Raw genomic sequence first — 16,023 nt, 5'->3', positions numbered from 1 at the left:
TGTCTGCTATCTGAGTGACTCCTGGCTGAGAGCTGGGACCTTTGCACTGGCTCTTCTGCCCAGAATGCTTTTTCCATGCCAAGATTTCATCTGGACTTCATTCAGGTCTCTGCTTAACTGTCACCTCTCAGTGCCTTATCAGGACCCAGCATATGTTCTTTGGTTTATCTGTTTATTATGTGCCTCCCCCAATAGAATGGAAGCTTCATAAAGGCAAGGCTTCTGCTGGCTTGTTCATCTCTGTGACACTAAACCTGGCGCATAGCACCTGGCACACAGAAGTCCAATAAATGCTTGTGGAATGCACGGCTGATATGGTCTCCCTCTTTTTCCACAGGCGAGGTGACCATTCTGGCTGCTAGAGTGAGTGTGACAGCCTGGCTGAGAGGGCAGAGACAGGTGAGGGGCTCTGGGGCCTGTGCATGCTGGTAATGGGGACTGGAGGAGGAGGGCTGGGGTGGAAGAGGCGCCCCCTGTATCTCTGGAGGATGGAAGAGAGAACATTTAGATACCTGATTGATAAGATGCTAAGGGCTCTTTACTTCCTTGGTCCAAAAGTGCTAAGCTCCTTTTGTGGGCTGTGGAGGATGGAAGAGAGAACATTTAGATACCTGATTGATAAGCTGCTGAGGGCTCTTTACTTCCTTGGTCCAAAAGTGCTAAGCTCCTTTTGTGAGGGTGTTGATGGGGCAGGGAGGCAAGTAATTGGTGGTTGACCAGGGGCCTCCACCCTTCTACATTAGGGAGGGTTTCCCGTCTACTGGAAATTTCCACAATATTTTGCAGAAGAAGGAAATGAGCACTTTCCTCTAGCAGAGAAATTGAAACTCAAATGGAAGATGGAGCCTGGTTGGGTATAGCCAGTAACCATGGCAACAATGTGGGGGGACGGTGAAGGGATCACATACGCAGTATAGGTCAGAACTCTGGCTGAGTTGTGTTCAGGCAGTCACAGACTGGTCTGTTTACTCATCAGTCTGTCTTAGATACTAGGTGTCATGCCAGGAAGTGTGAGCCTGGGCAGTAAAGTGAATAGTGTTCCTGTCCTCATAGAAGTGACAGTCTGGGAGCGACAGTTACAAAGCCTGACTGGCCTTGGATTGGGAGCCCTGAAGAATGAATTGGAAGGAGCTGGCCAAGTGGAAAGTGGGGGAGGGTATTGAGACCCGTGCAGAGGACCAGCATGCACCAAGAGGCTGGTCCTCTGGGCCTTAAGGAAGCAGGGAGCCTTGGAGGCATGCCAGCCACCTCCCAATGTCCCCAGGAGGATACATGTGCCAGTTGGAGGACAGTCTCAACGGAGAACTCGGGTTTCCCAGCTCCTGGACAGTGTCTATGGGACCTGTGATAGCGTTTATAAAATAATGGTCTTTGTTCTTAAGATGGGCAAAGTGTGTCTGTCCTGTGACCAGGAGAGTCTTAATCTAACCCTGAGTTGTTACAGTATTCATGGCACATCAGTCACACTGAGCTAAACTTCGAGAATACTGACAAGTTTTGTCTTTGTCCTCCTCCCCTACTCACTCCTCCCTGGGCCCTGGAGTAGCCTGCTGGGCCTTCTCTCACTTGTTCCCAGGACCTGATGTCAGAAGCCATGGACCAGCCGGCTGGGAGTCCTGGAAACCTGAGGCCCGGAGAGGGTGGTGATGGCAGCATGGAGCCAGGCACCTGCCAGGAGCTCCTGCACCGATTGCGGGAGCTGGAGGTGGGGCACGGGGCAGGGTGAGGGCAGCAGGGCTGTCCTTTCCTCTAGTTGTGATCAGACCTTCCTCTCTGCCCCTTGGCCAGGCTGGAGCAAGGATGACCATTTCTTAGCAGAGCTCCTCTGAGAGACCCTCTTTGCTCTTAGCTCTCCAGGCTAGGTACCAGCTCAGGGACAAGAAGCATGCACAGGGGCAGGGCTGTCCTAACCCCCAAATGTCTCCCTTTACCCTTCTCCCCCACTTTCATGCTTCTGCTGGCTCTAGGAAAGGAGTAGTCAACAGAGGCCATAGGAAGAGGGTTTGGTTGACCCGACATCCAGGAGTTGAAGGCCAAGGATGTGTATCCTTAAACTAAAGCCCTTCGTTACATTCTGAAGACCCTACCTTCCTCCCTCGCCCCAGAAAAATAAGATTACTCTTGGCACTCCTACCTTGGCACTGTGTCTCCCTAGCCCCTCCAGCCTCACTGACTGAGGTTGGGTTTTACAGAAAACCGGAACCTGAGCTCTGCCTTCTTGATGCCCTTGGTCTGTGTCTGCAGGCCTCCTCATGACAGAATCCTACAAGAGCCAAGAGCTAGACAGGGATGTAGTTAGTAGACTCTTTGCTCACCCTTCTTCAAAAGGAATTTTCCCTGAGGGAAGAATGATCCCATAGCCTCCTTTCTGCCCTCTTCCTCCCTCCTGCAGGCAGAGAACTCAGCACTTGCCCAGGCCAATGAAAACCAGCGGGAGACCTATGAGCGCTGTCTGGACGAGGTCTGTGGGTTCTGCAGTGGAACCGATGCTGGGAGGGCTAGGGGGTGGGGAATATGACTTGTCTGCTCCAGACAGAGGCTGAGTTAGCTGACAGCTCTGCCTTGGGGCTTTCTGTCCCCAGGTTGCCAACCACGTGGTGCAGGCACTGCTGAACCAAAAGGTAACCAGCCACAGGAGAAGATCTCACCCCAATCCCAGCCGCCCTCGGAGAAGCTCTGGGTACCACAGGGGAGGTCCTTCCTGGGGACCCCTGAGTCTGCTCAGCTAAGCCTTCAATAAGCTAGAGGAGGAGACTTGGTAGAAATGTCAAATAGGCCCAGCGATGTGCCCACCTTCCCCACCGCAGACAGGTCTGTACTATTCTACCTGGAGGCAGAGCTGAGCTAGGTAAGGCCAGATCTCTGAGTTGTGGTAACTTATCCTGGCCCCAGCTGGTTTCTCAAGGTTGTAATGGTCCTGAAAGCAATGTTGATGTTGTGAACATAAGGCGTTATCTAAATATTTACTCAAGTACTATGGGTAACTTCTTTATATATGGTCCCTTCTGACCCCCAGATCTTCCTCTGCCTTGTATGGGCCCTTCTTGGATGTGTGGTTTCTAAGAGGCAGAGGGTTGGCTCTAGGGATGGGGAAGGTACCAATGGGAATGGGATTTACCTCCTACCAGGGGTGGTTAACTTTAAAGAATTTACCATCCCCTGAAGATGCGATAGCCACAAACAGGCAGGCTCAGGTCCCTCTCAGGAGGAGGCTGCAGGAGAAGGGCATGCCCAGGAGAAGTGCCTGTTGCTCTGGTGAAGGGGACTGTGCTCATACTGCTTTCCCCCACCCCCGCTCTCCACCCCATTACCCCATTGTCTCCTCATTTCACCTCCTTCTGTGTGGTGGTAGGACCTGCGGGAGGAGTGCATCAAGCTGAAGAAGAGGGTGTTTGACCTGGAACGGCAGAACCAGATGCTGAGTGCCCTGTTTCAGCAGAAACTCCAGCTCACAACAGGCTCCCTCCCTCAGGTGGGCACAAGCCGTTCTTCCCTCATCATATCTCAGATTCCTGCCTCCACAGCCCCATCATCATCTCCACCCTTTTTTTTCCCCAAACATCTACAGAAGCAAGCTGTTAGCCATTCCCCTCCATTCTGGGGCCTGTCCATCCAGGGAAGGCCTGCCTAGTCTGATAGATATGAGCCTTAGATGGGGTAAAAAATCCCTAAGACCCCTTCAAGTGGGCTGTTCCTCACCTCACAGGTGCTCCCTACCCAGCTGAGTGGCATCCCTTCGTGATGACAGAGAAGGTTCTTGTTCTTACCCTGTGTGGGGAGATGGGTGGAGGCTGAAAATGAAATTATTTCATGCTCCCAAGGGACCCCTTTGGCCACTGCATTTCCTCTTCTTGGCCAGAGGTAGGGTGGGACTGGGTGGAAGGCACCCAGTGCTTGGTGTCACAGAAAGGTCAGGAAAGGCACTTGACTGGATAACTGTGCGTATATTGCAATGCTCACTCACGACTCTGGCCACAGACCCTGGTCCCTGCTTCTAGCCCTGACACCTGCCTTACCCAGGAGAAGCAGGAGGATACTAAGATGTCACTTAGGGTCCCTCGATCAGGAAGCCTCAAGGGTGGAGTGAGACGGGGGGGGTGAGAGGATCAGGAGCAACTCTAGGTACCTGAGCTGAACAGCAGGTTCTAAAGTCAGATGACATAAACCTCACTTCACCCCACCCCTGACCTTGACAAGAAGAGAAATATTCTGTGTGTGTGTGTGTGTGTGTGTGTGTGTGTGTGTGTGTGTCTATCTGTCTGTCTGTCTGTCTGTCTGTCTGTCTATCTGATGCAAACCAGGCAGCTCTTGGCCCCCAGACCCTAAGCAGAATGCCCTCTGCTCCTTGGGAAGCCTGACCCCTGGCAGAGGAAGCCTGTCATCACCATGGCCTTTCTGTAGCCACTGTCCACCAGGCTGGTGCAGAGCTGGGCGAATCAGCGGCAGGAACTACAGCTTCCCCAGCCCTGAGTCCTGCCCTGCTACAGAGTTCACTCTGGGATCCCCAGAGTCCTAAGCATACCGGCCAGTCTCACCCCGTCTATACTATTCTCAGTTACTGCTGATAAAAGAGGTGTCGGTCATCCTTAAATCATTTCTTTTTCACTTAAATGACTTCTGGGATTTGAATTTAGGATTTTTAAATGAATTTTGGGGTTTGGGACAATAGATTTATCCTCCCCAGAGGTGATATGACATAATGGAAAGAGCATGAACCTTGGCCTCAGATAAACTTGGATTGGATCCCCAACTTAGCTAATTCTTAGCTGTATGACCTTGGGCAAATTATGTAACCTTATGAAGCACCGTTTCTTATAGATAGGGATAAAAATACCTATATTGCAGGTTATTGTGAGGATTAAATGAGATAATATATAGTGCTTGGCCCATAGTAGTCAATGATTGGCAACCATTTATCATTATTAATGTTATTCTCAAGTTGTGCTTTGCCAAGATGAAAGCTCCATTGAGCAAATGCTAATTTAGCTCTTACTGTGAGCAGTACCTCTGCCACTACATATAGAACTGGACAGGGCTGTGGCCTGTGCAGAGCAAATGTAACCCCCAATGGCTGGGACTGTGCAAGCTACGGACAGCAGTCTGTGCAAAGCAGTAGTACAACAGTAGTACAAAGCAGAGCGCGACAGTGCTGTCCAAGAGCCAGAGGGGAGAAGAGGCCATTAGACACTGGCTGGGAGGGTTCCTTTAACGAGGTGACATTTGGCCTGGGCCTTGATAGATGGGCGATTTAAAAAGAATGGAATAGGCAGTGGAGAAAAGGGATTCCCTGGGGAAGGAACAGAGCAAGGAAGTCTATGGAGTAGCAGGCTGTTCAGCTGGGCTGGAGTAAAGGGTGTGTGAAGGAACAATGAGTGAGACAGAGCTGGAGACAGTCAGGGAAGAACCGGCAGGCCAGGCCCTGATTGCTGGCAGAGGAGTTCAGACTTGTCTCCTTAGGCAGTGGGCAGGCATAGGAGGCTTTCAGCACAAAGATGCTTTAGAAAAAAAAGAAAAAGGTGCTTTAAGCTGCCTTGTACACTGGATATCGAAAAGCTACCAAACCGGGTCAAGGAGACTAAAATGCTGAGCAGTGTCCAGGCTAGAAACGAGGATCTGTGCTGAAGGAGTGGCTGCAGGTGGCCAGAGGGAAGGTAGAGAGATGCTGCAGAGACAGGATTTAAAAGATATGGAGAACGAGAGAAAGGGAAGTGTTAAAGTTGACTGTTATCTAGTTAAGATGCCTCAGCGAAGAAAGTATCATTCTCAGAAACTGAGAGAGAAGTGACTCATATTTAAATACTTCTTTTGTAATCCTCAGTGTAGAAGTTTCACATGAGACCCATTAGGGGAGACAGAAGTGATAACTCCTGCCATCTTTTCTAGGACCCAGGAACAAAATGCCTCTTCTTTTAGTCTCAGCCTGTGATGCTGGGGTCACAGGCAGTCAGAACAGGAAGGACCCTCTCTGTATTCGGGGAGGAAGCCCCACAGAAAAGCAGAGTGATCCTGGAGGCACAGTGGCACCTGCATTAGGCCTGCCACTGCCCCTCTTTCTCCAAAGCCCCCTGACCGGTCTCACCTCCCTACCACCTGGCTATGCACTTCTTCATTCTGCCAGTGCTGTGGTCTCCCGAGGCTCCTCTGACCAGGTAGTGGGGACAGTGGTAAAAGCGCACCTTGGGCCAGATGTCTCCGAAGGAGAAAACTTGGAAGGATATTTTCCTTCCCTTGGATGGGATGGCCTAGCTCGTGAGGGAGTAGGGACCTGGGACAGAGCACCTGTGCTAACTCTACCTCTTCCTGCAGATCCCATTTGCCCCTCTCCAGCCTCCTTCCGAGCCACCAGCCTCCCCCTCCCTGAGCTCCGCCGAGGGACCAGCCACCTCACTGCCTCTGGGGCGCTGTACTGGGCAGAGAGAGGTAAGAGGGCAGGGCACCGTGGTCTGTGTCCTCACTGAGCCTCTATTGCCGTTTCCCGATGAGGCCCAGGGGAAGGGCTGCTTGCTTCCTGATGTACAGATTCTTGTCCAGGGCTGGGTGTGAGCCCTCAGTTTCACCTCATACCAAGAAAAACAGATCTCCACCCCCAACCACTGGCCAATGTGTTAGTACTGCCGTAAGAGTCATAGTTTACTCTGTGCCAGGCACTGTGCTGAAGACCTGGATCTCATCTATCTTATTTCATGAGGGTAAACATAATTACCATCACATTTTACAGATGGTACAATGAAGCTTAGAGATTAAATAAATTGCCCAAGGCCGTATAACTAGTTAAGTGGTAGATCTGGGACTTGAACCTACACTGTCTGGCTCCAGAGCCCATGGAGTTAACCACTACATCATACTGGACTGGGTCCAAGCAGGGGCCTGGCCAAAGCCAGGAAGGGCTTGCGATGGAGTTGCTCCCAAGCCCCTTCTCCTTGAGGATCAGGTCAGCAAGAAGGCCTGGGCCTGGCCTGCAGGGACTGACTTAGGACTTGGCCACATCACATCCCTTTCTTGAGTGTTCTTTCTGGAGCCTAAAAATGGACAGGCTTCCCTCTCCTGACATAAGTATAGCTGTCAGAGTTGTAGGTGGTCAGCCCTGTAACCCAAACAGCAGTGAGAAGTGGTGGAGAAGTGGGATTGGGATAACCAGGAAGGGAGGTGGGGTGCCCACCCAACCCCAGTTATGCCTAGAGGAAGAGCAGGGCTAACCAGGACTCAGTGGCCCTTGAGGAAGCCAAACCATCATATCCCAGGAGCTATCAGTTTCTTCTGGGGACACAGACAAAACCAGGCCAGCTCTGTTCCTAACATACTTAGTTATGCCCAGCTCTGGTTCTGGGTCTGCACATGGTCTCCTCTTCATGCCATTTCTCCCCCAAGGTGTGTTGGGAGCAGCAGCTGCGTCCAGGAGGCCCAGGACCCCCGGCCGCTCCACCCCCAGTGTTGGATGCCCTGTCCCCATTCCTTCGAAAGAAAGCCCAGATCCTGGAGGTGCTGAGAGCCCTGGAAGAGACTGACCCCTTGCTTCTGTGCTCACCTGCTGCCCCCTGGCGGCCTCCATGCGAGGGTCCTGGCTCTCCAGAGCCCATCAATGGCGAGCTGTGTGGCCCACCCCAGGCAGAACCCTCACCCTGGGCCCCCTACCTGCTACTAGGCCCTAGTAGTCTGGGAGGCCTACTGCACTGGGAGCACCTTTTAGGGGGCCCAGGGGAGGAAGAGGGTTCTGGGCGGCTCTGGGGCCCTGCTAGGGGCTCCCCCCAAGCCCAGGGTACCAGCTCTGGCCCACCCTGTGCCCCAGGCAGCAGCAGCTCCTCCTCTTCTGATGAGGCAGGTGACCCCAATGAGGCACCCAGCCCCGACTCCCTGCTCGGGGCCCTAGCCCGAAAACAGTTGAACCTGGGTCAGCTCCTTGAGGACACAGAATCATACCTACAGGCCTTCCTGGCTGGGGCTGCAGGCCCACTCAACGGGGACCACCCAGGTCTTGGGCAGCCATCCTCTCCAGACCAGAGGCCCCCACAGCTGCCCAAGTCCAAAGGCCTCCCCAAGTCACCTTGGGGTGGGGGTATCCCAGAGGCTCACAGGCCAGGCTTTGGTGCTACCTCAGAGAGCCAGGGGCCCCTCCCCTTCCTCAGCATGTTTGTGGGTGCGGGGGATGCCTCCCTGGGCTCACGACCTGGCCAACCCCACTCTTCATCTCAGGTGAAAAGCAAGCTCCAAATTGGCCCCACTTCTCCTGGAGAAGCCCAGGGACCCCTTCTGCCCTCTCCAGCCAGAGGTCTCAAGTTCCTAAAGCTGCCTCCAGCCTCGGAAAAGGTCCCTAGCCCAGGAGGCCCCCAGCTCAGCCCCCAGTTCCCCCGAAACTCGCGAATCCCCTGCCGGAACAGTGGCTCCGATGGCAGCCCCTCCCCACTGCTGACCCGCAGGGGCCTGGGGGGAGGAGAGCTGTCCCCAGAAGGAGCCCAGGGCCTGCCCACCAGCCCTTCACCCTGCCCCACAACCCCAGACTCTACACAACTCCGACCTCCCCAGCCACCCTTGTCCACCTCCACACTGTCCCCAGGACCAGTGGTGTCTCCCTGCTTCGAGAACATCCTGGACCTTTCCCGGAGCACCTTTAGGGGGCCTTCCCCAGAGCCACCTCCATCCCCACTGCAGGTGCCCACCTACCCACAACTAACTCTAGAGGTGCCGCAGGCCCCTGAGGTCCTCAGAAGCCCCGGAGTTTCCCCTAGCCCTTGCCTCCCAGAATCCTGCCCCTATGGGAGTCCCCAGGAGAAGAGTTTGGACAAGGCAGGCTCAGAGTCTCCCCATCCTGGCCGCAGGACCCCAAGCAGCTCATCCAAGAAGCCCAGCCAGGGGGCAGGGCGGCGACCTGGGGATCCTGGCTATACACCTCTGAGGGACAGACTGGCAGCCCTGGGGAAACTGAAGACTGGCTCTGAAGGGTCCCAGGGCCCAGAGAAGAATGGGGTGCCAGTCAAGCCTGGCACCGAGAAGGCACGGGGAGCAGGAAAGTCAGGGGAGAGCACTGGAGATATGGCATCCCCCACCCCCAGGCCCCCTGAACAGTCAGAAGCCAAGGGTGCCCTGCGGGGGGCAGTGGCCTTGGGCACGAGCAGCCTGAAGCAGCAGGACCCTGGGCTCCTGGGGGACCCAGGGGCCAGAGTCTACTCCTCCCACTCCATGGGGGCCCGGGTGGACCTGGAACCTGTCTCACCAAGGAGTTGCCTCACCAAAGTGGAGCTGGCCAAGAGCCGGCTGGCAGGGGCCCTGTGTCCCCAGGTACCCCGCACCCCTGCCAAAGTGCCAACCTCAGCACCTAGCCTGGGCAAGCCCAATAAGAGTCCCCACGGCAGCCCGACCAAGCTACCTTCCAAGTCACCTACCAAGGCGGTGCCCCGACCTGTGGCCTCGCCAGCTACCAAGGAGCCCCCCAAGCCTGATAAGGGGAAGGGCCCACCTTGGGCAGACTGCGGCAGCACCACAGCTCAGCCCTCACCCTCAGCACCAGGACCCACTGACCCAAGCCAGGGGCCTGAGGGGCGTGCCCCACATTCGGCTATTGAGGAGAAGGTGATGAAGGGCATTGAGGAGAATGTGCTGCGGCTCCAGGGCCAGGAGCGGGCACCAGGCACTGAGGCCAAGCACCGCAACACCAGCAGCATCGCCAGCTGGTTTGGCCTTAAGAAGAGCAAGCTGCCAGCACTGAACCGCCGCACAGAGGCCACCAAGAGCAAGGAAGGGGCCAGCGGGGGCTCCCCACTTCGGAAAGAGGTCAAGGTGGAAGCCCGGAAGCTGGAAGCCGAGAGCCTCAACATCTCCAAGCTGATGGCTAAGGCAGAAGACCTGCGTCGGGCTTTGGAGGAGGAGAAGGCCTACCTGAGCAGCAGGGCCCGGCCACGGGCTGGGGGACCAGCACCAGGGCCCAGTGCAGGGCTGGGGCAGGTCCAGGGCCAGCTGGCTGGTATGTACCAGGGCGCAGACACCTTCATGCAGCAGCTACTCAACAGGTGAGAGCCTAGGACAAGTTACCAGGTGATCGATAACGGGAGTCCATACCAGGGACTGTGCTGGGACTGCCTGTCCTGGGAGCTTGGGCTTCACAGAGGTTAAAAGGGGTTGGGGGGTCAAGAAAATGCCACCAAAGGATCTAGGGGTTAGTGGCTTGACTGAGGAAAGATGGGTTTATGCCTTGCTCTCCACCTCTCGCTGTCTGACGTCAGACTTGTAAGACCCAGTTAATCATTTGGGGAGAGTGAACAGTCCACACTTTCCTGAATTGTCTCCTGTGTCTGATGAGGCAGCCTGTCTAAGTGCCTGCACATAGTAGTCAAGGGAATATTGGTTCCTAACCATGGCCTGATGAAGTTCTTCCTCTGGGGTTTTCCATCCTGTAGAACAAGGAGGATCCCCTTAGGCCTACCTTGCCCTTTGGCACCTGCTGCAGACCCAGCAATGGGAGCTGTGGTTTAGAGAAGGGGCCACCCCATCTTGGGTTTGCTCTGTCTGGACCAGATAAGGCAGAATGTCCACAGGAATTGGGCCACAGGTAGGGTGTGATTTGGACAGCAAGTATGCTCTAAAGTTTAGCTGGGGAAAGCAAGTGTGCCTTCTGTGGGCTAGGACGTGACCCGTTCTGCCGTCTACTTGCCAACACTATCAAATGATCTCTAGGTGTGACCCTGCATAGCTTCGATGAGTTCTCCCATCTTCCCTAACCCTGCTGTTCCTCTGTGATTTTTCTCTAGAGTCTCTGACTGTTCTCAGTGTCAGGCGGGGTTGCTGGGGCCAACCACCAGGGATATGTCCCCTTCCCCAGGGGCAGAGGGTCGTGGGTTCCTCACTAGGCCCACACCTTTTGGAGGGAGCAAAGCCAGAACGACCTGGGCCTAGGCTTTCCTCACCCCTATCTGCAATGCTGCCTCTAGGGTAGATGGCAAGGAGCTGCCACCCAAGAGCTGGCGGGAACCCAAAACTGAGTATGGTGACTTCCAGCCAGTGTCCTCTGACCCCAAGAACCCCTGGTCAGCCTGTGGACCCCGAAATGGCTTGGTGGGCCCTCTTCAGGGCTGTGGAAAACCCTCTGGAAAGGTAGGTTCTTGGGATGGGGCCTGGGTGGAAGGCTGGCCCTGTGGCCCTGCTTGATCTCTTACCCCTGGAGGTCTCCACTCCTTGGGGCCTGGGGCCTGGGAGCTGCCAGATGCACTCCCGGTCTCTGAGGGGTCTGGGGTGGGGAGAGAGCCTCATGAGGGCTGGCAGGCTGCAGGCACTCCGATCCATACTCCAGGTTTCTTAATGGCAGTGTTTGGGAGGGCTTTGTGTTGGGGGAGGAATGGGCTCAGAGGTCTCCTGTTCCCCACACAGCTGAGCAGCGAGCCAGGGAGGCGGGAAGAGATGCCCTCGGAGGACAGCCTGGCTGAGCCAGTGCCTACTTCACACTTCACAGGTCAGCAGGGTCAAGGGCCAGGGATGGGACTTGATTCTCACCCGCTGCTCACTTTACTTCTTTCTTCCTGTCACTGCAGCAGTTGCCAGGCCCTGAGTGCCATTTTGGTGCCAAGCACCAGGTGGGCACTGGGGCTGCACAGAAATCCCTTCGTTCCCTAAAAGGGTACCTGTCCCCCGTTCCCCAAGCCTAGGGAAGGTGGGACAACTGGGCCTGTTGGGCCTGAAGGGCCCCTGACCAGGGGTAGAGCCTGAGCTGGGGCAGGAAGCTGGAAAGAGGAGACAATTGCAGCTTCACATTTGTGACTTACCCTCCCCTCCCCAGCCTGCAGCTCCTTGACTCGAACCCTGGACAGTGGCATTGGGACCTTTCCGCCCCCAGACCATGGCAGTAGTGGCACCCCCAGCAAGAATCCTCCCAAGACCAAGTCACCGCGGCTGGACCCCCCACCCGGAGTTCCCCCAGTTCGGCCCCCACCCCTCACCAAAGTCCCCCGCCGTGCCCACACGTTGGAGCGTGAGGTGCCAGGCATAGAAGAACTGCTGGTGAGCGGGCGGCACCCCAGCATGCCAGCCTTCCCTGCACTGCTCACTGCTGCTCCTAGCCACCGGGGCCATCAGACCTGTCCTGATGGTGAGTGTCCAGGCAGGTGGGTGGGCCGTCCGCAGAGCTTCACCCACCACTACCTACCTTCCCCTTGTCACCACATAGATCCCTGTGAAGACCCAGGCCCTCCCCCTCCTGTCCAGCTGGCCAAGAACTGGACTTTCCCCAACTCAAGGGCAGCTGGTGGCTCTGCTGACCCTTTCCTGTGCCCATCCCGACAATTGGAGGGGCTGCCCAGGACTCCCATGGTGAGCATGGCCAAAGGGGAGAGGGGATGGGACTGGAGGGCAAGGTGAATGAAGGGGAGACCAGTATGCTCTCAAGTCTCCAGTCAGGTACAGTCCTGTCGGGGAGGAGGATTGAGAGGACACAGCCCTTTGGATGCCCCTCTAGGCCGCCCACCCACCTCCCTCAGTCCCCTTTTGAGGAGAGGGTTTCTCTCCTTCCCCAGAACCCTGGGGGGACCTGCTCAGTCATGCCTCCAGCCTACTTCCTCTGAGTGCCCCACCTCAGTGGGCCCCATCTGCGGAGCTCACATCCCAAGGGCAGAGCCTCATCTGGGGCAGAGCCCAATGCCTTTCAGACTGAAAGCGAGAGGAGCTTCTCCCTGAGCTGTTTTTCCTTTTCCAGGACCTGCCCGTGGACCGGAAACGGAACCTGGAGCCGAGCCGCCCAGCCCCTACGCCCCAGGGCCCAGCATTTGGGGGTAGCCGCACCCCCAGCACATCAGACATGGGCGAGGAAGGCAGAGTGGCCAGCGGAGGTCCCCCAGGGCTGGAAACCTCAGAGTCTCTCAGCGACTCACTCTATGACTCACTCTCCTCCTGTGGGAGTCAGGGTTGAGGGGCTGCGCCATGGCCCGCCTCTGGAGCTGGGGACCATAGACTGGACTGGCTTCCCTCAGGCCCCGCCCCTGGGGGTCAGTGGGGCTCCTCCCTGAAGGGACCAAGGAGACAAATGGATAAAAAAGTGGAGGGAGTCCCTGCACACCCCACTGCCCACCGCTGCTGTGGAGGAGATGACCGCTCTCAGCTCAGGGAGAGGCCCCACCTGTGGTCCCTCCTCTCACCCAGAGTAAGGCTCTTCCTCCAAGGGACTGGGTTTCCAGGCTGCTGTGTCCCAGCCCGAGCTCCTACTTCAGGCTGAGCCATCTTGTGGTGCTGGGCGTCCTGCCCGCCAGCTGTGCCATCTCCACCCAACCTGGCTGCTCCCTGCCCCAAGCCCCCACGGGGCCAGCCCGGGGGCCCTGTTCTGGTGGAGTTTGGGGGCGAGGGGCCAAGTTGCCTTCTCTCTCTGTCTGCCCTGGTCCTCCCTGCTGTCTGGATGGTGCTGCCCCACCCCCATGTCTTTGGGGTACATTTGTCTTTTTTTGTTTTTTTATATTAATGCTCCAGGCCCGGTCCCTACCACCACCACGCCCCAGTCCCCGCACTGCGGTTAACTTATCTGTTGTGATAAATATGGCTGCTCTGCTTCCAGCCTCTGCTTCTGCAGTATCCCTAATAAAATGTGGAGGCCCCTCCCTGCCCCTGACTCGGCTTGTTCTGTGAGAGGACTCAGGTGGACAGGTAGATGGAGACTGGGCACCTGGGTGCGAGTGAGACTCTGTCCCAGGCACCCTTATGAGGCAGCCCCGCTACCAGAGGAGCTGGCTAGAGTCACCTAGAAGGTAACTAAGGATTGAGGAATTGGGGCCTGCTTAGGCCCAGAATGGTGCCTAGGTTGGGGAGATTCTCTTGGCCCACGGCTTGGACAGGGCAGAAAGCGGGGCTGCCCTGTGCGTGCGGATGGTGGCCGTGGACATGCACTTAAAACCCCCGTACGTACCAGGTGGGGTGGGACCTGAAAACTGAGCTTCAGAGGCTGGAGGGTAGGCATATTTGAGTGTATAGCCTGTTGCCATGAAGCGAGGCACAACTGAGTCTCAAACTGTTGCTACTTTCTGATTTCTACTCAGAACTTGAACTTTCCCTGGATCTCCTTGCCCCAATTTCTACCTCATTTCAACCAGACGTTCCCATGGCTCTCAGAGTCTCATTTTAGGATGGGGAGGCCAGGAATGGAGCTGTGTGGAAGCGTCTGGACTTCCACATTTCAGATGCTTCACATGGCATGAGAAGACCAGGGGGTGGTTTAGGCCCTCCAGCCTTTGGATTTCCTGTTGGGCATGCAGCTGGGCAGTGAGCTGAAGGTGAAGCAGGTGGCAGCCAGCTCATCTCATTGGCTCGCTGAATTGGACCTAGGAAGGCCCCCTTCCTGCCCGTGTTGCAAGGTGCGGGATGACTTGTCTGGAGCTCACACCAGACATAGCCTACACTTGCCGCCTCCCCGTGGCGTACAGTCTGGAAGCCACCTGAGCAGCATGCATGCTTGGCATCCCAAGCACTGTGGCTGGGACTCTGGACAGTTCATTGTGGGCGTGAGGACCCTGTAGTAGACACATGATCTGTGTCGACACCACAGGCTTGCTGAGCCGAGGTCAGGGAGTAGTGCTGGGCCCTGTCACAACTCATTTATACCGTTGGACTCTCTTATGCTCTGAGTAGTCTAAAGATGGTTGGGGGTGAGAAGGGTGTCAGCACCTCCCTTTATACTAGCTCCTTCCAACAGTGTCTCCAGCTCCCCAAAGCTCCAGAAAGTGGGGGCGGGGGGAACCCTCCCATTAAAATAAAACACCCACCATGCTGCCAGCCTCCTGATCCCTAACTTCTACCATAGCCCTGCTGGGGGAAGCGCCATCATCCTCATTTCACAGATGAAGATATCGAGTCTTGAAAACATTCAATGGCTTCCCAGGGCTGAGAAGTGATGGAGAGAGTAGTTCCTTTCTGGGTGTGTAGCTTTGCTTTCTTCTGCCTGGACTTCTCTTCTCTTCCCCTTTTAGCCTGTGGATCACCCCTGATGGGCAGGGGTGAGAGCACTGGACTGGAAGTCAAGAGTCAGCCACACAGTCTGGTTTTATGGGGAAAGTTGCATTTCTTCTCCAGGCCTTGGTTTTCCTTACCTATGGAGTATTAGAAGATTGGGCGAGACCAGCTGTTCCCATCAGCCAGACTTTCTCCTTAGCTCTCTGCTTCTGTTCCTAGCCCCTCCCCCACCCTGGCCTCACTCTCTCTCTCATGTTTCCCTTAGTTGATGTCATCATGAAAGAAATGAACGAGACTTAGAAAAGGGTCAAGTCAGATGTCGATTTTCTTTAAGTGTCAAGATCCCATTTTCTTCCATCTTTTACTTCCAGGTTTCTCTCCCACCATCCCTTCTGCTTTTTGATGGTCTTAAGTACGGTATCATCAAGTTACAAATCTCTGCCTCTTGCCAGGTGGGCTCAAAGAAGTCTATATCCTTCTACTAACTTACTATTTCTTGGTTTTTCAAGCCCTTTTCTCTGATTGTACCTGATAGATTGCCTCATTTTCTTGTTAGAACAGAATTGTTTGCCTGCAGGATATTTGCCGTATTTCCTTTCTGGGAAGGAGCTTGGCATGGTGGGTTTGACTTTGGACTTCACTTCTTGAAAGCTAAGACCAAAGGGTCTATCTGTTTATGTCACCAGGGTCTGGTCAGTCTGCTACCAGGCTCTGTTCTCCAGTGTCTGAGAATGCAAGGTAGTACCTTGGTCCATGGGGCGGTATGGGCTGACTGGGGAAATGTCTGTCAGTCACCACAGCAAGGTAGCATTAACTACACCTGGCACGTGGAGCCATCCCTTTCCTGCTAACTGTTCCAAGGTGAGCAGCTCTTGTTCCTAAATCTTCTCCCACCCCCATTATGCTGCTAAGGGTGATGGGCTCAGGCGAGCCACCCCACAGCTCACATAACTGTGTGCACCCTCTACACAGACCGAATAGTCCATCTGAAGTAATTCTGACTCACACAGGTGAGTCAGACACTCCTGAGAAACCAATTTCTTCTTGTACTTTAAGGAACGGTTTTGCTAAAAGACCACTAGATCCTCACTATGACAGAACATTTTATATCTG

The 16,023-nt window shown here is 55.3% G+C and overlaps 1 protein-coding gene across 8 annotated transcripts in view; it reads left to right on the top strand.

The window, feature by feature from the left end:
* Positions 1-13,576, top strand: part of NCKAP5L (NCK associated protein 5 like) — a 32,203-nt gene extending 18,627 nt beyond the window's left edge. For 2 of the 8 annotated variants that reach the window (XM_023535489.1, XM_023535490.1), the window contains 11 exons: positions 1,577-1,705; positions 2,393-2,461; positions 2,583-2,621; positions 3,353-3,472; positions 6,307-6,420; positions 7,369-10,001; positions 10,920-11,082; positions 11,356-11,437; positions 11,762-12,070; positions 12,149-12,291; positions 12,674-13,576. In XM_023535489.1, coding sequence (XP_023391257.1) covers positions 1,583-1,705; positions 2,393-2,461; positions 2,583-2,621; positions 3,353-3,472; positions 6,307-6,420; positions 7,369-10,001; positions 10,920-11,082; positions 11,356-11,437; positions 11,762-12,070; positions 12,149-12,291; positions 12,674-12,886 — 4,008 coding nt within the window. In that variant the 5' untranslated portion in view covers positions 1,577-1,582 and the 3' untranslated portion in view covers positions 12,887-13,576. Of the gene's footprint in view, positions 1-334; positions 400-1,546; positions 1,706-2,392; positions 2,462-2,582; positions 2,622-3,352; positions 3,473-6,306; positions 6,421-7,368; positions 10,002-10,739; positions 11,083-11,355; positions 11,438-11,761; positions 12,071-12,148; positions 12,292-12,673 lie in introns of those variants that run through there. The other 6 variants (XM_023535487.1, XM_023535488.1, XM_011368300.1 and 3 more) reach the window with 5 other exon arrangements.
* Positions 13,577-16,023: the final 2,447 nt, after the last annotated feature.

This window comes from Pteropus vampyrus, unplaced genomic scaffold (assembly GCF_000151845.1).
Source record: "Pteropus vampyrus isolate Shadow unplaced genomic scaffold, Pvam_2.0 Scaffold140, whole genome shotgun sequence".
Lineage (NCBI taxonomy): Eukaryota > Metazoa > Chordata > Mammalia > Chiroptera > Pteropodidae > Pteropus > Pteropus vampyrus.
The sequence above is the reverse complement of the archived record's forward strand: the minus strand, read 5'-3'. Positions and strand labels throughout refer to the sequence as shown.